Genomic DNA, 17,387 nt, shown 5'->3' with positions numbered 1-17,387 from the left:
CAACCACTAAGTCACATCCTCAGTCCTTTTTTATATTTTATTTAGACACAGGGTCTCACTGAGTTGCTGAGGCTGACTAACTCTCATTCATCCTGCCTCAGCCTCCCAAGTCACGTGCACCACCACAGGTGGTGCCTCAGGTGCTTTTGCAGAGCAGAAATAAAAATACCAAAGTAGTTTTTGTTTCTTTTTGCTTTTTTACAAGATGGCTATGATGATTTACTGACAGAATGTAGAGTTGGACTCTGCACATAGGAGTAAATGTGGGCTGTAGTTACCAGGACCATAGCCACCACTTCAGCCTCTGTCCCCAGGAGTCAGTGCAGGAGGGCTGGTGAATAAAGGCCCACCCACCTGTCCATCACTACCTCCAACAGGTAAAATTCACCTGAAATGGAGGAACCTGCAAGGGTGACTTCAAAAGGCAGTTTGTATATACTCAAAATAAAAGAATCCTTAGAAATCCAGCCCCACAAGGAAAGAACTCAGAGTGTCCTTGGACAAATCTTGTCAGACCGCCATTATGGACCTCAGTCTCTTCCTGTAAATACAGGAGGGTTCGATGACAGTGTAGGCTTGACTATTCTATGATATAATTTCTTCAAACTGCTGCAGGGGAGAGAAGAGTCAGAGCTGGGTCCTGAAAGTGAAGGACAGGCAGCCTATTGCCATCAGTCCCTTGGGCAAATTCCAGGCTGAAAGTCCTACTCCCGACCCACCGAGCCCACAGGGCAGACAGCCACCCTCACACCAGGCCTGTGCGTCAGGCAAACCGACACAAAAGATGAATTATGAACAGTCAGTCCACCTTGCAAGGAGGTAGAGATGTTTCTCCCACTCCTCCTGAGCCACCTACCCTGGAAGAGACCTGGACACCAGGCTGGGGGAGGGGCCAAAGCACCCTCCCCAGCCCCTCCTCCCCTCTCCAGGCACCTGGCTTCCCACTCAGAGCCACACCCTAAGCAGGCATTTTTAGAGTCAGAGCGAAGCAGGGCCCTGGACCCAGAGCCCAGGCTTCTAGGTCTGCCCAGAAGGGAAGCTAGCTCAGTCACCTGCCCTGCCACACCCTCCCCAGAGGGTGGGGACAAATTCCTGAAAGCTGAGGACACAGAAGGCTCCTAAAACTGAGAGACTGTTTGCCAAATAGCTAGCCCTAATGGCCAACTCAGAAGCCTGGAGGTCAACCTCAAGGACACCTGAAGAAATAGCTGATTCTGCTGAGTGTCCACCCAAGAGGTCAGAAACACAGAACACTGGCACTGCCCTGAGCCCAGGGATGGTTTCCAACCGCCCTCCTCCAATCCAGCCCCCTCGCTTTACAGGTGGAGCCCAGCATCACAGGGCCACAGTCGGCACTAATGCAACCCCCCCCCCCCCAGGCCCTGGTCCAAACCACTAGCATCCTCTTGTTCCCAGGAGACTGGACGGGATTCTACCAAACAGTTTTCTGACTTAATAGTTCAAAAAGGACCTTTCCATACCTACCCCCTCTCCCAAATGCCACCTCCAAAGTCCCAACAGAAAGACAGGAGGCCAGTGAACCAAGGTCCTATAAGACCCCACCTCCTGTGAGCAGGAGGCACCACGGTGCTGTGCAGATCCACACCCCAGGATGTGGCTGCTAAAGACAGCTGCTGTCCCCTACTCAGAAGGGAATCCTGCTCCCCGGCCAAGAGACTGGAAGGAGAAGGAAAACTGAAGGTCTTACTTCCTTGAGGTCCCCAAACCTATAAAGAGGATCAGAAACTCCCTAAGATTTTCTGAATCAGAGGCCCTGGCAGCAGGCAATGACCCCACCCTCCAGGGAGGAAGGGGCAGCTGTAGAGGGACATGCCGGCATGTCTAGCACCTCAGGAGAGGAATGTGAAGTGGGCAGCTGGCCAAGAGGAAAACCACAGCTGGTCTTTCTATAACAGGGGTGGGAGGCCAGTGCCCCCACCCCATCCCACAATTAGACACCAGAAGAGGGGCACTGAGCAGCATCTAAGGCGCTCACCCTATCCCCACCATGAGGCCAGCTTCTCTGGCCTGTGGCCTCCTCCTGACTCCAGGGCACACTTGAGTCTGAGGGGCCAACCAGGCCCCTACCCTGGGCCCAGGAATCAACCCCACTACCAGAGCAGTCCTTGATGACCGAGATCATCGCCAACAGCATCTGCCAAACATATCCTGCTGGACTGTAGCTGCCCACACTCCCAGCCAAAAGCACCTTCTATGTGCAAGCTCTTGCCTGCTTGCTCTTCAGAGAGCTGGGATGAGCTGGTCAGGGAGGCTCCTGAGAAGTCACACTTTCCAAGGGCCCCCAGGAGACCCTGCAGGCCCACCTTCCATCACCCAAGAAGCCTTGGATCAGTGAGGATCAGCAGCATCAGCTTCAAATGTCCTTAGCCAAAAGTCGAACAGCAATGCCCAAGAGAGTGCACCGAAGGCCACTAGCAGGCTGCCAGCACACTGTCCTCTCCAGCTTTCCAGTCCCTCCTGTAGCCCAAAGGCTAACTGAGCAAGACAGGAAGAAGTGGCCTAGAGTCAGGGAAGGGGAAAAGGAGGCGAGAGCCAGGAGACCAGGCAGGGACAAAGACGACATAGCTGTGACACCACTGGCTATCCCTGGAGCCTGGAAAAAAGGGGGTCACCATGGCTACCCACCTCTGCCCTCTTCCAGGCTTCATATCCAGAGCACAAATGCTCGTCTTGCAGACTAAACTGGCTTCCAAACACTGCAAGATGCCACTGAGAGACACGAACTATAAATTCATTTAGAAGCACTCCCAAGTTCACAGTCACTGCTTATCTGCTTCACCGAGATGTAATGAAAGAACAACTGCTACCCTGGGAGGAGGGAAAAATGGCAAGGTGGCGCCTGTCTCTAAGAACCTGTCAAAGCCCCAGAAACAGTCACAGACAAAGGAGCAGGTACCCACAGGGCAAAGGAGCCAGATGCCAAAAACACACCTGGCAGGGAAGAAAACAAGAAATGGAGACTGACTTCTGCCCTCCCTCATCAAACACCAGCAAGTCTTTGAACTCTGACAGAAGCACTGGCGGCAGGAAGCCACTAGGGCAGAGAGCCAGGTTCCAGTTCCACCTGCCACCTGCAAGAAGCTGAGTGACCTAGACAAGCCCTCCAGGCCTTAGCAGTCTCAGCCATGAAACAGGGATGCGGCACTCCCGCCAGGGACATCTCAACAGTTCAGGCAAAAAGCACAACACACAGAGCCAAGATCAGGTGTGACACTGCTGACCTGACGCCTTCTTTTCCTTTTGTGGTACCGGGGATTGAACCCAGGGGGCTTCACCATTGAGCTGCATCCCCAGACCTTTGCGTTTTTTTTATTTTGAGACAGTCTCTCACTATGTTGTTTAGGGACTCACTAAGTTGCTGAGGCTGGGCTTTGAACTTGCGATTCTCCTGCTTCAGCCTCCAGAGTTGCTGGGATTACAGGCATGTAGGCCACACTGAGCCTGGCCTACTTATCTAAAGTTTTAAAACAGGCACAAACATATAGCCAGCCAGATAGAGGCAGGAACCATGTAAAAATGTAGGCTTAAGAATAAAACATGGACATGGGACAGTGGAAGGCTCCAGCAAAAGACAGGAAGGGAATTCAGGAAGAGAACGCTGGTACATTCAACTTTGTAATGTACTCTTTCCTTAAAAATTCTGAAGGCAACATGATCTTTGTGAACTAGTTTCAAGATCAGAAAGATACAGAAATACCTGCAGTAATCACCTGAACCTTTCAGTTCTTCAGAAACACCTGCACTGCCCACCAGCCATCTCATTCAGGCCTCATGGATGACTATCTGCTCTTGCACACCACAGCACCAGGGTGTTTCAAGTTAGGGGCAGAGGTGGGACATGGGAGGATCGGATGCTCAGTGCCCTATTTCCAGACAGTCCCCTGGGCCAGCAAGGTAGGCCTCAACTGGGCCTTCTCCTGAACCTGTGGCTTCTGAAAAGGGGACAGGGGCAGGTTCCCCATCTGGGCACCCTGGGGAACCAGTGTGGCCTCACTGTCTGTGCCAAGCAGCCTCACTCAGGGAGTGCTAGATGGACCCACCAAACTAAGACCCCAATGAGGCATTACTCAATTTAAAGCAAAAAACAAAACTATATATGGTCAACCTCTGAATTTACTGTGGCTTAACCTTAATAAAGAAGAAGCTAGGCATGGTGGTACACAACTCTAATACCAGCTACTCAGAAGGCTAAGGCAGGAAGATTACAAGTTTGAGGCCCCTCTCAGCAACCCAGGGAGGACCTATATTCCCAGCACTGCCCCCCCCCCAAAAAAAAAGAAAAAGAAAGAAAGAAAAGAAAAAATAAGAAAAGAAGAAGAAAATGTGTGGGAATATAGCTCAGTGGTAGAGTGCTTGCCCAGCATGCACAAGTCTCTGGGTTCAACCCCTAGCACTGTAAAACAAATGAAAACAACAGAAAAATAGAAACACATCCTTCAGGGCTTCACACATGCAGAGACACTTTCAAACAGTCCTGGCCACCAGTAACCTCGATGAAGGGCAGGAAACCAGGGGTCTGGCCCCATTTCCCTGCCTCCAGGAAAACACGATTCATGAGCCGGCCGCCTCCTCCACTTCCCAGCCCCCAGGGCTAAGTCTGGAAAAGCACTTTGGGTTCCTGGAAAGAAAGGCCCTTCCGAAATATCGGGAACTGGACTGGAAAGTGCCATTATGTACTATCTGGAGGATGTCTGCTAGGTTTGAAGGGAGCCACTCCTCTGCCAAAGTCGAGGCTGTGGCCAAACACAACAGAGGGGGCTTCTGGGAGCCAGTCACGCGGGTGAGCCGGCACTCACACGGACAGGGGAGGGAGGGATCCTGCTTTCTGTTGCTGGGACTTGACTGACAAGGATTAAAAACTCTACTTTTCTCTCCATCTCCAAACCACAAGATGTGAAGCGTGGCCATCTCCACGTGGGACATAAGGAGAATAGATAAAGTCTGGTCTCCATGGCCCCCTCCTGCCCACATGCAAGCTTGGTGCCTTTCTTCCAACATGGAAAGCCAAGTTCCACCAGGGGACCTGCCTGAAGGAGGCCACCCACCTCGAAGTTCCCTCCTCTGGTGTCATTTCACCTACAGAGGACTTGAAAATAGAGCTCAGCACCAGTCCATCCCACTCCCATCAGTTATAATCAGCTTTGCAGATGGCTTTTAAAAAATAAATCTTCAGGCCCATAAAAATGTTCCTTTACAAGCCCCAGCCTGGCCTCCGATCAGTCCCCACAAGCTCTAACCACCAAGAAACAGAAACAGGGGTAAGGAAGAAGAGGCTCCCTCCCCCCTTCTCTGCACAGAGCAGAACCATTTAGGGATTTTGACTTAGACCCTCAGCCGCCCCATAAGGCTCAAAGGTGGGGGTCAGGAAATGGCCCTGTCCTCTTGGTGCTCTGACTCAGCCCAGCTCCACCAAAGCCAACCTGAGTTCCCACACTTGCCCTCACCACTTTCTTAGCAGTCTCAGGGTTTAAACAGAGCCTCACACTGTGTGGGTTTCACGTGCACAAGATTCTAAAATCAAAATAAACCTGAGCCCCAGCTACCTGGTTCAAAGCCTGTTTGGTTCCTGTGGTGACCACAAAGGAAGACTCTCCAAACAAAGGAGGCAGGGAAGGAGAAACAGAAAGGAGACAAGAAGAGGCAGCAGAGGGGAGCAGGGCTATAAAATCTTCAAGCAGAAGAAGCCAGTTCCCAAAAGCTGGAGTCAGCACCAGAGAAGCCACCAGGGACCCAGGAGGCCCTCCAGCTCAGACCCAAGTCTATTCCTGACAGTCTTTCTACTGAAAAATGCAGAAAAATATAATTAGCATCCTCCACTATCTTTTCAGTCAACAAAAGTTAACTTCAGGGCTTGGGGACACTGAGTGGCAGGGTGCTTACCTAGCTTGCACGAGGCCCTGGGTTCCATCCCCAGCACCACAGTGGAAGAAACTTCAGAAAGGCCTATGCCTGTCCCCTCTAGTCTCAGGACTCTTTAGTCAAAGACTTGGATTCAAAATCAACTCTACCCCATTGAAGTTGCAGCCCCCGGTAAAGTCACTTAACCTTTATGAGTCTTACTTTCCCTGGCTATAAAATAGAAATAAGACCTCAAAAGTTGTCTCATCGTGATTTATGAAAGAAATCACATCATATTAAATGTGAAAGCATAAATGTTAAAAATCATGAATCATCTCATGAGTACTTAATTACATGCCATCTCCAATATTATTTCACTTATATTTAAAGTTTGTCTCTCAATTAAAACAAACTCCTTAATAGCAAACGGGGTGTGTTTGTGTGTGTGAGTACTTTTAGTTTGACCTCAGCATTCTGAGGTCAAACGGCCTGACTTCATCACCTGGCTTAGCACTGGTCACTCTTGGATAACTTACCTCCTCTGGGCCTCAATATCCCTGTGGGTAACAAGAAAACCAACAGTCCCTTCCTCAAAATGTTGCTGGACAGACTGAGGTAATCCAAACCATTTAACCTTTAATCAATATCAACTAATATCTTTATTTAGTTGGCAAACAGAGACACTGTTAATAAACACTGACTGGCTGGTTGATATAAAACAGGCAACTCTTCCTGGCCTTTCTTTTCCCATCTTCTCTTCCCTTCCCAGGAGGTAGATGGTGTTTATTAACACTGACCTCAGCATCTAGGGCTTATGAAATGCCCAGTTCCCTTTAAGGGCCAAAGGTACCAGCACTGTCACTTCCAGCCCATTCTCTGTGCAATTGTGAGCATGTGACTCTGTGGCTCTGGCTCGGGATCTTCATCTATAAAGAGTGAGTATTCTACATACTTGACCAAGCTGCCGGGAATGTGAAACAGGGCCACCGACATAATGTGTGTGACACACAGTCCACATGCAGGAAGGGTTTCTCTATCCTAACCCCCACCCTGAGGGTGATGGGACTGGAGAGGACCCCATTTCCTCTCAGTGGAGAATCTCCCAGCCCCAGAAGTGGCCCACGGTCGCCAAGGACCAAGCAGGCAGTTTCCAGGGGAACAGCATCCTCCGTATCTACGCCCAGTTCCCATCCTCGGCTGACTTTTATTCTCCTCCCACCTCTGTAGTGGGCTAAGTCACCTTCCCCGCGATTGCTAGGCAACCTCCAGGAGAGGTGCCCTGCCTCCCCATCCTGCCTCTCACCTTGCACCTGGGACCCTGAGGAAAGCTGCCCAAGCCTGTTAACCCCGGCCATGGCAGGAGAGAAGCCATCTAGGCCCAACAGGGCAGGGGGGTGGGACTTTCCCCAAGGGCTGGGAAATGAGGAGGGCCTCCCCCGCCCTCCCCAGCCTTCTGTTTGCCTGTGCTTATCTGTCATCTATTCTTAGGCAGTTTCCAAGAAAGGGGCCACATCAGATACCAGGCTTTTTATGAAAGCTGCCCTTCCTGATGATTTTCCTCTCCTCTCTCCCCCATTAGCCCAAATCCTTGGCCCCAGAGTCAAGATGAACAAGGGGGACACACAAATAAGGACAAGCGATGAGGATGGCAGATACCATCAGAACTTCTATGAAAGGGGCTGGAGATGTAATTGGTGGTCGAGCCCTTGGCTAGCATATGCAAGGCCCTGGGTTCCAACCCCAGCACTCAAAAAAATCAAAATTAAAAAAAAGAAAGGAATTCCTGTGACAGCATTCACCTCTGGGAGGTGAATGACAGGCAACTGTCATTTTCTTCTTTATATTCCATATTACTTAGTCTCTTCTTAGGTTTTTTTCCAAGTTGAGATCTGATTCCTATACCCCCAGCATCACCATTTTGAGGAGCAGAATTCAGCGGTTTTAAATATTTCATGAGGTTGTGCAACCATCACCGCTATCTAATTCCAGAACATCTCCTCACTGGGGTTTTCTTTGTATACATTTGTCTTTGGTTAAATGTTCCTACACACGCATGCATGTGTTTCATAAGCATCAGAGCAAAGTCGTGAGGAGTGGAAACACCAGGCCAGGGCCGCCTTGCTTCAGATCCCAGCACCTCTGCTGGCTGGCTGGCTGGCTGGCTGGACGATCCTGGAAATGTCCTGCATTGCTAAGCCAGTTCCCCCATCTGCAAAATGGGGAAGCAGTTGTACCCACCTAACAGGATAAGAGCACATTTTAGAAAGGGTGAGTCATTATAGCAAGAATTTTCTTGACCCTTTTAAACTGTGGAGGGCAGGAGCCAGCACTTTGTGGTGACGAAGGCAAAGTTGCCTGTTTGAGCAGCATCTCAGGGTGCACAGGATATAAGAAGGCTCTGTTGGGAAGCCATATTCCCAACATTCCCACCCATGTCAGATCTGTGGAGATGACCCAGCTCTGGCTGCTGGGGACAACCAGTTTCTACTCATTGGTCCAGGAGGGGGCTGGATCTGGACCAACTCCTAGCTGCTGTGCTCACACCACATGGTCTGAATCACCAAGGGGCAGGTCGGGTTCAAGGACACTGTCATACTTGGCTTTGAGGCCTACATATCACTAGGCTGGCCTCACAATGCCCCACTCACCCAAATCCTATCAGATAACCTCCAGGAAGGATATAACCCCATGGGAGAAGGGGAGACAGGGCCTGACTAACCCTCTCTGGTGGCTCACCCCACCTGCTGGGGAGGAAGGACTCAAGGAGGCTCTGGCTTGATGCCCAGCTGGGCAACAGGTAGGAACTCTTGGTTGTGCATGGAGAGCAAGGAAGGTGGGCTCTCAGGGTGACTCTGCACCCTGGTTTGCTGAGTCCCCTGCAAACTCCCTGCTGCCAAGGCTATTGGCCTCAGTTAGGACCAGTTTGCATGAGCAGTACTTAGTAGGATGCTGGCACCTTCCCAGATAAGGACAGAACCCTGTGCTGAAGAATGAGTAAGGCTAGGGCTGACCTGTCTGAATGGAACCAGGGAATTAGGCTAAAGGGGTTTCCTCTGCCTGTATCCTTTTGGCCATGACCTCTCCAAGGACCTGCAAACAGGAACCATCCAATCCACCTCTAGCCAGAGGTCTGCAGGCCATGCATCAGTGTCCTTGAGGAGAAACTCAGCCTAGTTTGTGTGACCCTTCCTGCAGAGAGGTGGCCTACTGACTGCTGTCAAGAGGGAATAGAGACGGGGTGGGCAGGGAAGGTGCCCCCCGGCTCCACACCAGACCATTACACACTAAGGGCAGCTCAGTGGGGCTAGCTGGCTGGGATGACGCCAATACCTGCACAGAGGTGTGGGCCTTGACAGCCAGACCTGTGACCTACTCAGACAGCTTGGCCTCAGCAAAGTGAGAGGTCAGCCCTGGGAGGGACAGAAAGAAGCCCAGTGAAGGAGAACAATGGAAGGGGGTGTCCCCGCAAATGACTCACTGTGGCTCTTCTCTGCCTTTCCAGGCTTCATCTCTCTCCCCTTCTCTATTCTATTCTCCCTCATGCACACATGCATACCCAGGGAATGTGGCTTCCCAACAGAGCCTTCTTATATCCCATGCACCCTGAGACACCACTCAGCAGGCCCCTTGCCTTTGCCACCACCCCATGACAAAGTGCTAGCGCCTGCCCTCCATGGGAGTAGGGGAGACACTGTCTTGCCACTCCTCTGGGTCTTCCTGGTCCCCTCTCCACCTAAATAGTGATTTCCTGACCCCACACACAGAAAGCAGAGCATCTGATGAGTTCAATTAACACCCACTGACCAACTCTGCAGGAGGAATGGCCAGCATTCTTATGCTACGAAGGAGCTGGATGGGCTCTTTCCTCTAGCCACACAGAAGCATGACCATGAGACCAGGTCACATCTCAGGCTGCTCCACCCTGGCTCTAGACCCACAGGAGGGACCATGTCTTGTGTGACAAGTCCTCAAGCCATATTTATGGTTTATGGTTACTGGCCAGGTGCCCAGCCCCAGGCCTTCCCTCAGAAGATGGAAAGAGAGGGGGCCTTGCAGCACCTCCCCAAGAAGTGAGATTCAAGCCAACAAGTTTCTTCCTTTTCTTCCTCAGAAGGCCACATAGTGACCACGCAGCCTGCAGGAGCCTGCCAGCCTCCCTCCCACACACCCAACTCCAGTGCTCAGCAACACTGGGGCCGCTGGAGGGCCCCTGGAGGGCCCCTGGAGGGCCCCTGGAGGGCTGCCATTCCTCAAAACTGGAAAATCTGGTGCACGGTGATCTTCTACCTGCCTGACCCAGGGCCAACTGGCTCCAGAAGCCTGATGGTCCAGCCCCTGACCCTCCCAATAACTTCGTCAACCAGCGGGGCACCTGTTCTCAGCACAACCACGTGGAACAGGGTTTGGAGAACAGGCTTGTTGCATCAAGTCCTGGGTAAAGTGGGGCTGGACAAGCTGCTGGAAAGTGTGGGCAAGACCCAAAGAATGCCCCCAGCTACACACTCCTGGGCTAACTGGCACACAGAGGTCATTTATACCAAGTGGTCATTTTTCCTGTACCCTAATAAGCAGATGAATTTTTTTTTTTGGGGGGGGGCATGTACCAGGGATGCTTAACCACTGAGCCACATCCCCATCCCCTTTTGGTATTTTATTTAGAGATAGGGTCTTACTGAGTTGCTTAGGGCCTCACTAAATTGCTGAGGCTGGCTTTGAAATCATGATCCTCCTGTCTCAGCCTCCCAAGCCACTGGGATTATAGGCGTTCACCATCATGCCTGTCCCCAGACACAATTTTTAAGCACTTGTAACATCCATCCCTTCATTCTGTATACCAAGTAGGAAAGGGCAAGCAAGGGAGCCTACCTCATTCCCCAGGTGAAGAGATTGTGCAATCAGAGGGGTTTAATGACTTGAAATGAACTCAGGGTTAGAGACAAAGGACAACACAAGTCCCATATATTCAAGCCAACTCTGGCTTGTCAAAGATAGGTTTATAGTCTATGTCTTGCCTATCGGGTAAAGGCCATAGGAACTCTGGTTACTCCAAAGAGTTAACAATGATTGAGTACTCACTATATGCTAGGTGCTATGCTAACTCTCCTACAAACATAGCTTCCCTTAAAACTCCACCAAAACTGTATCAGGCAGGAACTATATTATTTCCATTTCTCCAAAGGTATCATCAGGTACAGAGAGGTAAGTGGCTTGCCCAATGGAGCACAGCCGGTCAATAGAGAAGCCAAGATTTGGATTCCCCAGTGTGCCCAGAGCACATTTATCTGAGGAGGCTGTAATCAGGATACAGCCCCAGGATAGGGTAGTTTATCTGGAACATAAAGCATTTCATTTCCACTCCCAATCCCCAGCCTGGGACTGAGAGCCAGGAATAATGCCGTTTATCCAGTTTTTCAGTGATACTTCTTAACCAGGCCACCTACAACAGCGCTGCCCCTGTGACAGGCACTAGGAATTCGGGAGAGAACAGGACAGGCTGGGTCTCTTGGTGCCAAGGACAGTGACATGGGGTGAAGCCATCAGGAGTGGAGAATAGTAAAGAGTCTCAAGATGGAAAACCCAGTTTTTTCTCTTTCAGGTTTCATTTCCACCAGGCATTACCCTGGTTTGGGATGTCCTGTCCTTCCCCAGATAAACCCATCCACGGTAGGCCTTCCTCTCTGCAGCCCTCCACCTTGACTTGTGTCTTTGGTTTATGTCCTGCGATGGTCTCCTGTCCAGAAGTGAGCCTAAGCCAGGAGGCCTCACCCCAGACTCTCCTGATCAGCTTATCTCCCAGCTGCACCCTATTGAGTAGTTTCTAGCAATTCCATATGGAACAGAAAACTGCTGTTCTGAGCTCCGACTAAATTGCTGACCCATAGAACAGAAATACAATTAAAAGGTTGTTATGGGTTGGGGTTGTGGCCCAGTGGTAGAACGCTTGCCTAACACATGGGAGGCACTGGGTTTGAGTCTCGGCACCACATAAAAATAAATAAAATAAAGGCATTGTGTCCATCTACCAAAAAAAAGGTTGTTGTTTTAACCCACTGAGTTTTAAAATTTATTGCACAACCAAAGATAACCAGAATATAAGTGTAACAAAAGTAATTACAAATATTGGAGCTTATAAATGAAGTTATACAAAGATGTTTTCTCTTAAAAAAAAAAAACGAACGAAGCCTGTCTCCCTATGACCTGGGTTGGCATGGATACAGAATTAGGGTCTGGGCTTAATCCACAGCCATCTTCATTCACCTGCCAAGGCCGCCTCTTTGTTTCAACATCCATTCACTCTACAAATATTGATTAAGCTTCTCGATATAAAGAAGCCCTGAGGCTGGCATCTGTGGGAACACACGTTCAACCAGAATCTCCAGGACTTCAGAGGCAAAAGGGAGAATGAAATTTTACAGCACAGCTGCCATTTTACACATCTTCTCCAATCAACATACATCAGCTCATTTTTATACATAAGGACTTGATGGTTCCAAGAAGAACCTGCCAGAGGTCACAAGTACAGAGCCAGGCTCCTGCTCCTAGTCTACGTTCCCTCTGCCTGCCTGACACCTGCATGTACATACATACACATACAGGCACACTCAAGATCCATGAGAGAATGAGCCGGGATCCTGAAAAGAACAATTGCTCCTAGGAAAGATGGTTCAGAACTCAGCCTGGAAGACCAGGAAGAAGGGGCTGGGGATGTGGCTCAAGCGGTAGTGCGCTCGCCTGGCATGTGTGCGGCCCGGGTTCGATCCTCAGCACCACATACAAACAAAGATGTTGTGTCCACCAAAAAAACTAAAACATAAATATTAAAATTCTCTCTCTCTCTCTCTCAGGAAGACTCTAGAAGACAGTCAAGTATAGGAAGCTCCTCTACTTCACATACTCTGTTCCCAGAGCACTGTAATCTGGGTCTGGAGGTATGGAGACCAGCCTGAACAACTCTGTACTAAACCATTCTTGGAAGGGACAAGTCACAGCCAACTCCAGGCAGCTCCTTGAGTTGTGCCTCCTCCTGCCTGCTGAGACTCCCACCTGCATCTGCACCAGGCCTCAACTTCATCAATGAAGTATTTCCTACTGTACTGTTTAATCAAAACTCCACAAGAGCCCTGGAAGGTTGGCAGGGCAGGAATGAAGCCGTTTACAGACAAGGAAAAATAATGGAAGCACCCCAAAACAGGGACCTGGTCTGTCTTGCTCAGTGCCCTGCGCCCAGCACCTAGAACCATGCATGGCTCAGAGTCAGTGTTCACAAAGCCATCTGTGGAACAATCTAATCAAAGTTCAGAGAAGTAAGTGGCTGCCCAAAGTCTCAGAAATAGCCATGGTTGCCCCAAGGGTAAAAACAGAGTCTTCAGTCTCTTACCTGGTAACCCTGGGTTCCAAGGTACAGTGCCCTACCTCCCATACCTCCTCTGCCTCCCTCTCCAATGGCTGGTCTCTGTCCTCTTGTGGACCCTGGAAAGTGTTAAAAGCTACAAGTAGCTTTAAGTCTTATGTAATATCAACTCCTTATATCCCTATCACGATGCTGAGATACGTGCAGGAAAGAAGTTCTGCCAAAAAGGAAACTGAGGCCCACAAAAAGTGACAGACAATTCAATGGCAGGAGAAAATCTAAAAAAAAAAAAAAAAAAACCTAAGCCAAACCAGGAAGAGTGGCACACACCTGTAATCACAGCAACTTGGGAGGCTAAGGCAAGAGAATCTTAAAATCAAGGCCAGCCTCAGCAACTTAGTGAGAATCTCAGCAACTTAGCAAGATCCTGTCTCAAAAAATGAAAAAAAAAAAAAAAAAAATTTTTTAAAGGGGGCTGGGGATGTGGCTCAGTGGTGAAGCACACCTGAGTTCAACTCCTAGTACCAAAAAAAAAAAAAACTTGGACCTGATTTTCCAAGTCAGAACCAGAGACACTTCTGCCAGTCCCTGGCCAGGAACCCTAACAAAGCAGGTGAGAGCCCCTGGTCCAGAGATCCTCTGTCTCTGGATGCCAGACCCTGCTGTGATGCCTCCTTCCTCCAAAAGGAGGGGCAAGTGAGGAGAAGCTGGGCTCAGGACTGGCTACTTCCCCTCTCTGGCTCATTTCCTCATCCTCATGTGTGCCTGGCTCACAGAGCTGATGGGAACAACTAATCTAGGTGACATGATTAGAACAGTGCCTGGCACACATCAGCCCTTGCAGCCCCTGACACTGCTGCCTTTGCCTCCTAGATGACCAAATTTCCCAGATGATCTGCTCCTACCAGCTCAGAATCCTGGGAATTAATCCTGTTGTTAGGTGAATATGAGAACGGGAGTGTGACCCTGGTGAGAGTTGGTGGTTACTTTTGCATTCCTTCATTCACTCAGTAAAACTGAATGTTATGTGTAGGACAAGGGGCCTCTCTGTCCCCTAGGAACTGAGTCTCACAGCCCTTACAGGGACCAGGTTCCTAGAAAGCTCTATCACTCCTACCCATCCCAGGCATAAGTTAGTGCTTCAAGCAGAGATTTCTCTACTACTCCCCATGGACGATCCCAAGAGGTCCATCATCCTAATCCCTCTTCTCCTGTCCAATTTAAATTAAAATCCATTTAGATTTAAATTTTTCTTTAAAAAGGTCACCCTTGGACACAATACCTTTATTTATTTATTTTTATGTGGTGCTGAGGATCAAACCAAGGCCTCGCACATGCTAGAAGAGTGCTCTACCGCTGAGTCGTAACCCAAGCCCCATTTAGATTTAAATTTAAAATTATTTTCAAGGGGCTGGGGTTGTGGCTCAGTGACAGAGCACTTGCCTCACACATGTGAGGCACTGGGTTCAATCTTCAGCACCACATACAAATAAACAAAATAGATATTGTGTCCATGTATAACTAAAAAAATATTTTTTAAAAATTGTTTTCAAGGAGGCTTTACCTTGAAATTAAAAATTAAAAAAAAAAAAAGAGAGAGAGAGAGAAAGGCATCCTACCCCAGCCTTATCCCTCATGGACACCTCCAAATTGCTCACTCAACCTTCAGTTCCATCAACAGCTCAATGGTCCCAGGAAATAAGCTAAATGAGTTGGGGGGCTGGCAACAGCCCCTCAGCCCTCAGCTCTCCGGTAGGAAGCTGACAGGAAGATGGGTAGGGTGTGTTTAAGCAACTGATAAATTACAAAGAAGTCAGTTCAGAGCCAGGGGAATCTTCCCAGGTTGATGTCCTCTAGTGCCAGGCCCAACAGAAGCCCAGGCACATGGGCCTCGGGTCACCAGTCTGAGGAAGCCCATTGTGGTGTGTTTCAAATTACCTCTGCGTGTCTGATGAAGTGAGTAAAAGGGAATGGTTTCAGGGCTTAGGATTCCTGAGTGAGCTAATACAGGATGCCTTTGGCTAAAAAAAAAAAAAAAAAAAAAAAAAAAAACTTCAGTCGGCTCTCTAAACTCCCCCCCTTTTAAGTTTAAAAAAGGGAATGAATGTTACCATTTTTGGACATGAGCATTCTCCCTTAAGCCCAGCCCTAACCGCACTATCCAGAGGGACGCGCCATCCTGTCCCCCCCCATTCCCAGATCAGCGGGGGAGGGAGGGTATGAAACCGGGAGGGACCGGATGGGAGCGGGCAGCTGGGGGGGTGGGGTTCAGGGTACGTGGCTGCCTGGGGCAAGGGCTCACAGAGCAGGCAGGAAGCAGCAGCGGGGTTGGTGCGCCCTCCTCCAACAAGAGTGGTTTCTGACCTCTTCCTACCACTAGCCACTATGCCAGGGTCCCATCGCCAGCTTCCCAGCCCCAAGCCCAGTGGCGCAGCGCGTACCCTGCACACGGCGCCAGGGACGCAGCTCCGTGGTTAAGCAGGGATCCCCACTGACCCCAGATAGCTCCGGAGTCTGTTCCTCATCCTAGAGACCCTCAACTCGAATCAAGGTGCCCAAATTAGCTTTCCTCCCAGGAAAAGAGCAGGTATGGGAGTAACAGGACGCAGACGCAAAGCTTGCAGCTACCGACCCACAGAGTTAAGCAATAAAACGGTTCTGGGTCCTGACCCCGCCCCCACAAGGCCGGCTGGAAAGCCAGCGGACGCCCCCCAGGTTTTCTCGGCCCCAGCCACACTCCAGCAGGTCCACCTCCAGGCAGATCCGAAGACCGCCGCCAAGCCCCCCAGCGCTAGCTCTCCGACCGCCTGCGGGCTGGAGCTAGGGAGCCTAGAGACGGGGGCAGCTGGCCCCTCAGGTACTGAGCCCTGGGCGGCCCAGGAAGCGCGCTGCCACAGCACGCCATATGGAGGCGACCAGGGGGCGGGGAAGGGAAGGGAAGGGAAAACCGATACCAATAGGCAGCCACCGAGCTGGGGTCTCAGCCCCAACCTCAGGAGCACCGCCTCCGCTCCCTGCCTATACGGGGATGGTGGCAGCAGAAGTCGGGTGGCCTGAATCACCCGCCTCAAGGAGACCTGCCCGCCGGCGGCGCCACCTCCCCATGCCGGAGCTCGCCGTTCGCGGGCTCTGGGGCAGGGGCGCTCCCAGCTTCCGCCCCGAGCCTGTAACCCAACACCCCACCTCGCGGTGGCCGCGCAGTCCCCGCCCCCGCCCGTGCGCGCCCGGAACCCGTTCCGAGCCCGGAGCCCGAAGCGCGGCAGGCAGAGCAGGTCCCAGCTGGGGGCTGGGGGCTGCGGCGGGAGGGCGAGGGCGGCTAACCTTTCTCTGCTGCTTCTCCCAGGCCGGGTCCAGAAGCAGGTCCCGGTCCCAGTCCTCTTCGGGCTGCATGTAGTCATTGGTTTGCTGTGAATCATAATGGTCCATGATGGTGTGCGCGTGCTAGGGGCTGAATTTCTTCCTCCACCTTCTCTACGGGCGACGGCGGCGGCTGCCCCGGCGTGGGGAGGGAGTCGGCCGGGCTGGGCTGGGCTGGCGGGGCCGGGCTAGCTCCCCTGCGCCGGGTTCCGCCGCGGCGCTGCTCGAGGAGGCTGCGAGTGCTGGCGGAGACAGCGGCGGCTGGAGCTCGCGGACTGCCTGCCTGGGGCGGGCGCTGGGACCTAATCTCCACGCACACTGAGCGAGGCGGACACACTCGCGCTGCGGGAGCCGAGGCGGGCGGGGGCGGGGGAAAGGGGCAGAGCCCTCCCGAGGTTCTCCATTGGCCAGACCGAGTTGCCCAAACTTCCCCCCATCGCCTCTCATTGGGAATTCCTGGCATCCGTCAGGCGGGCTGCGGTGCATATAGGTGGACTAGGCGGCCCCCTCCCGGCGCGCACGCCCCCGCCCACTCTCCGGGTTCCCACTCCCCCGCGGCTCATGTGACACCAGCTTAAGCTGAACAGGACCGAAGCCGGGGGACGCCTCCAGAGCTCGGGGACCAAGCGACAGCGCGCTTGGGAACCCCGGGAGCCACCGGGAATTGGACCCATTCCCCGCCCGAGCGAAGGCCCCGAACTTGGGCGCACAGGCGTTGTTGCGCTCCCACGCGTGCTTCAAACCCCCGGCCCGGCGGGGGCTGGAGAAGCGCGGAGAAACCGAAGGAGCATTTTATTTTTTCCTTCTCAGGGAACCTGGT

At 51.6% G+C, this 17,387-nt stretch overlaps 1 protein-coding gene across 3 annotated transcripts in view; it reads right to left on the bottom strand.

Annotated features, from left to right (window-relative positions):
* Nucleotides 1-16,905, bottom strand: part of Actn1 (actinin alpha 1) — a 94,283-nt gene extending 77,378 nt beyond the window's left edge. For 2 of the 3 annotated variants that reach the window (XM_058584543.1, XM_046461044.2), the window contains exon 1: nt 16,532-16,905. In XM_058584543.1, the coding sequence (XP_058440526.1) occupies nt 16,532-16,636 (105 nt within the window). In that variant the 5' untranslated portion in view covers nt 16,637-16,905. The remainder of the gene's footprint in view (nt 1-16,531) is intronic. The other variant, XM_046461043.2, reaches the window with a different exon arrangement.
* Nucleotides 16,906-17,387: the final 482 nt, after the last annotated feature.

This window comes from Marmota monax, unplaced genomic scaffold, assembly GCF_021218885.2.
Source record: "Marmota monax isolate L192 unplaced genomic scaffold, Marmota_monax_Labrador192_F-V1.1 WCK01_AAM20220418_F8-fsc00001, whole genome shotgun sequence".
Lineage (NCBI taxonomy): Eukaryota > Metazoa > Chordata > Mammalia > Rodentia > Sciuridae > Marmota > Marmota monax.
The sequence above is the reverse complement of the archived record's forward strand: the minus strand, read 5'-3'. Positions and strand labels throughout refer to the sequence as shown.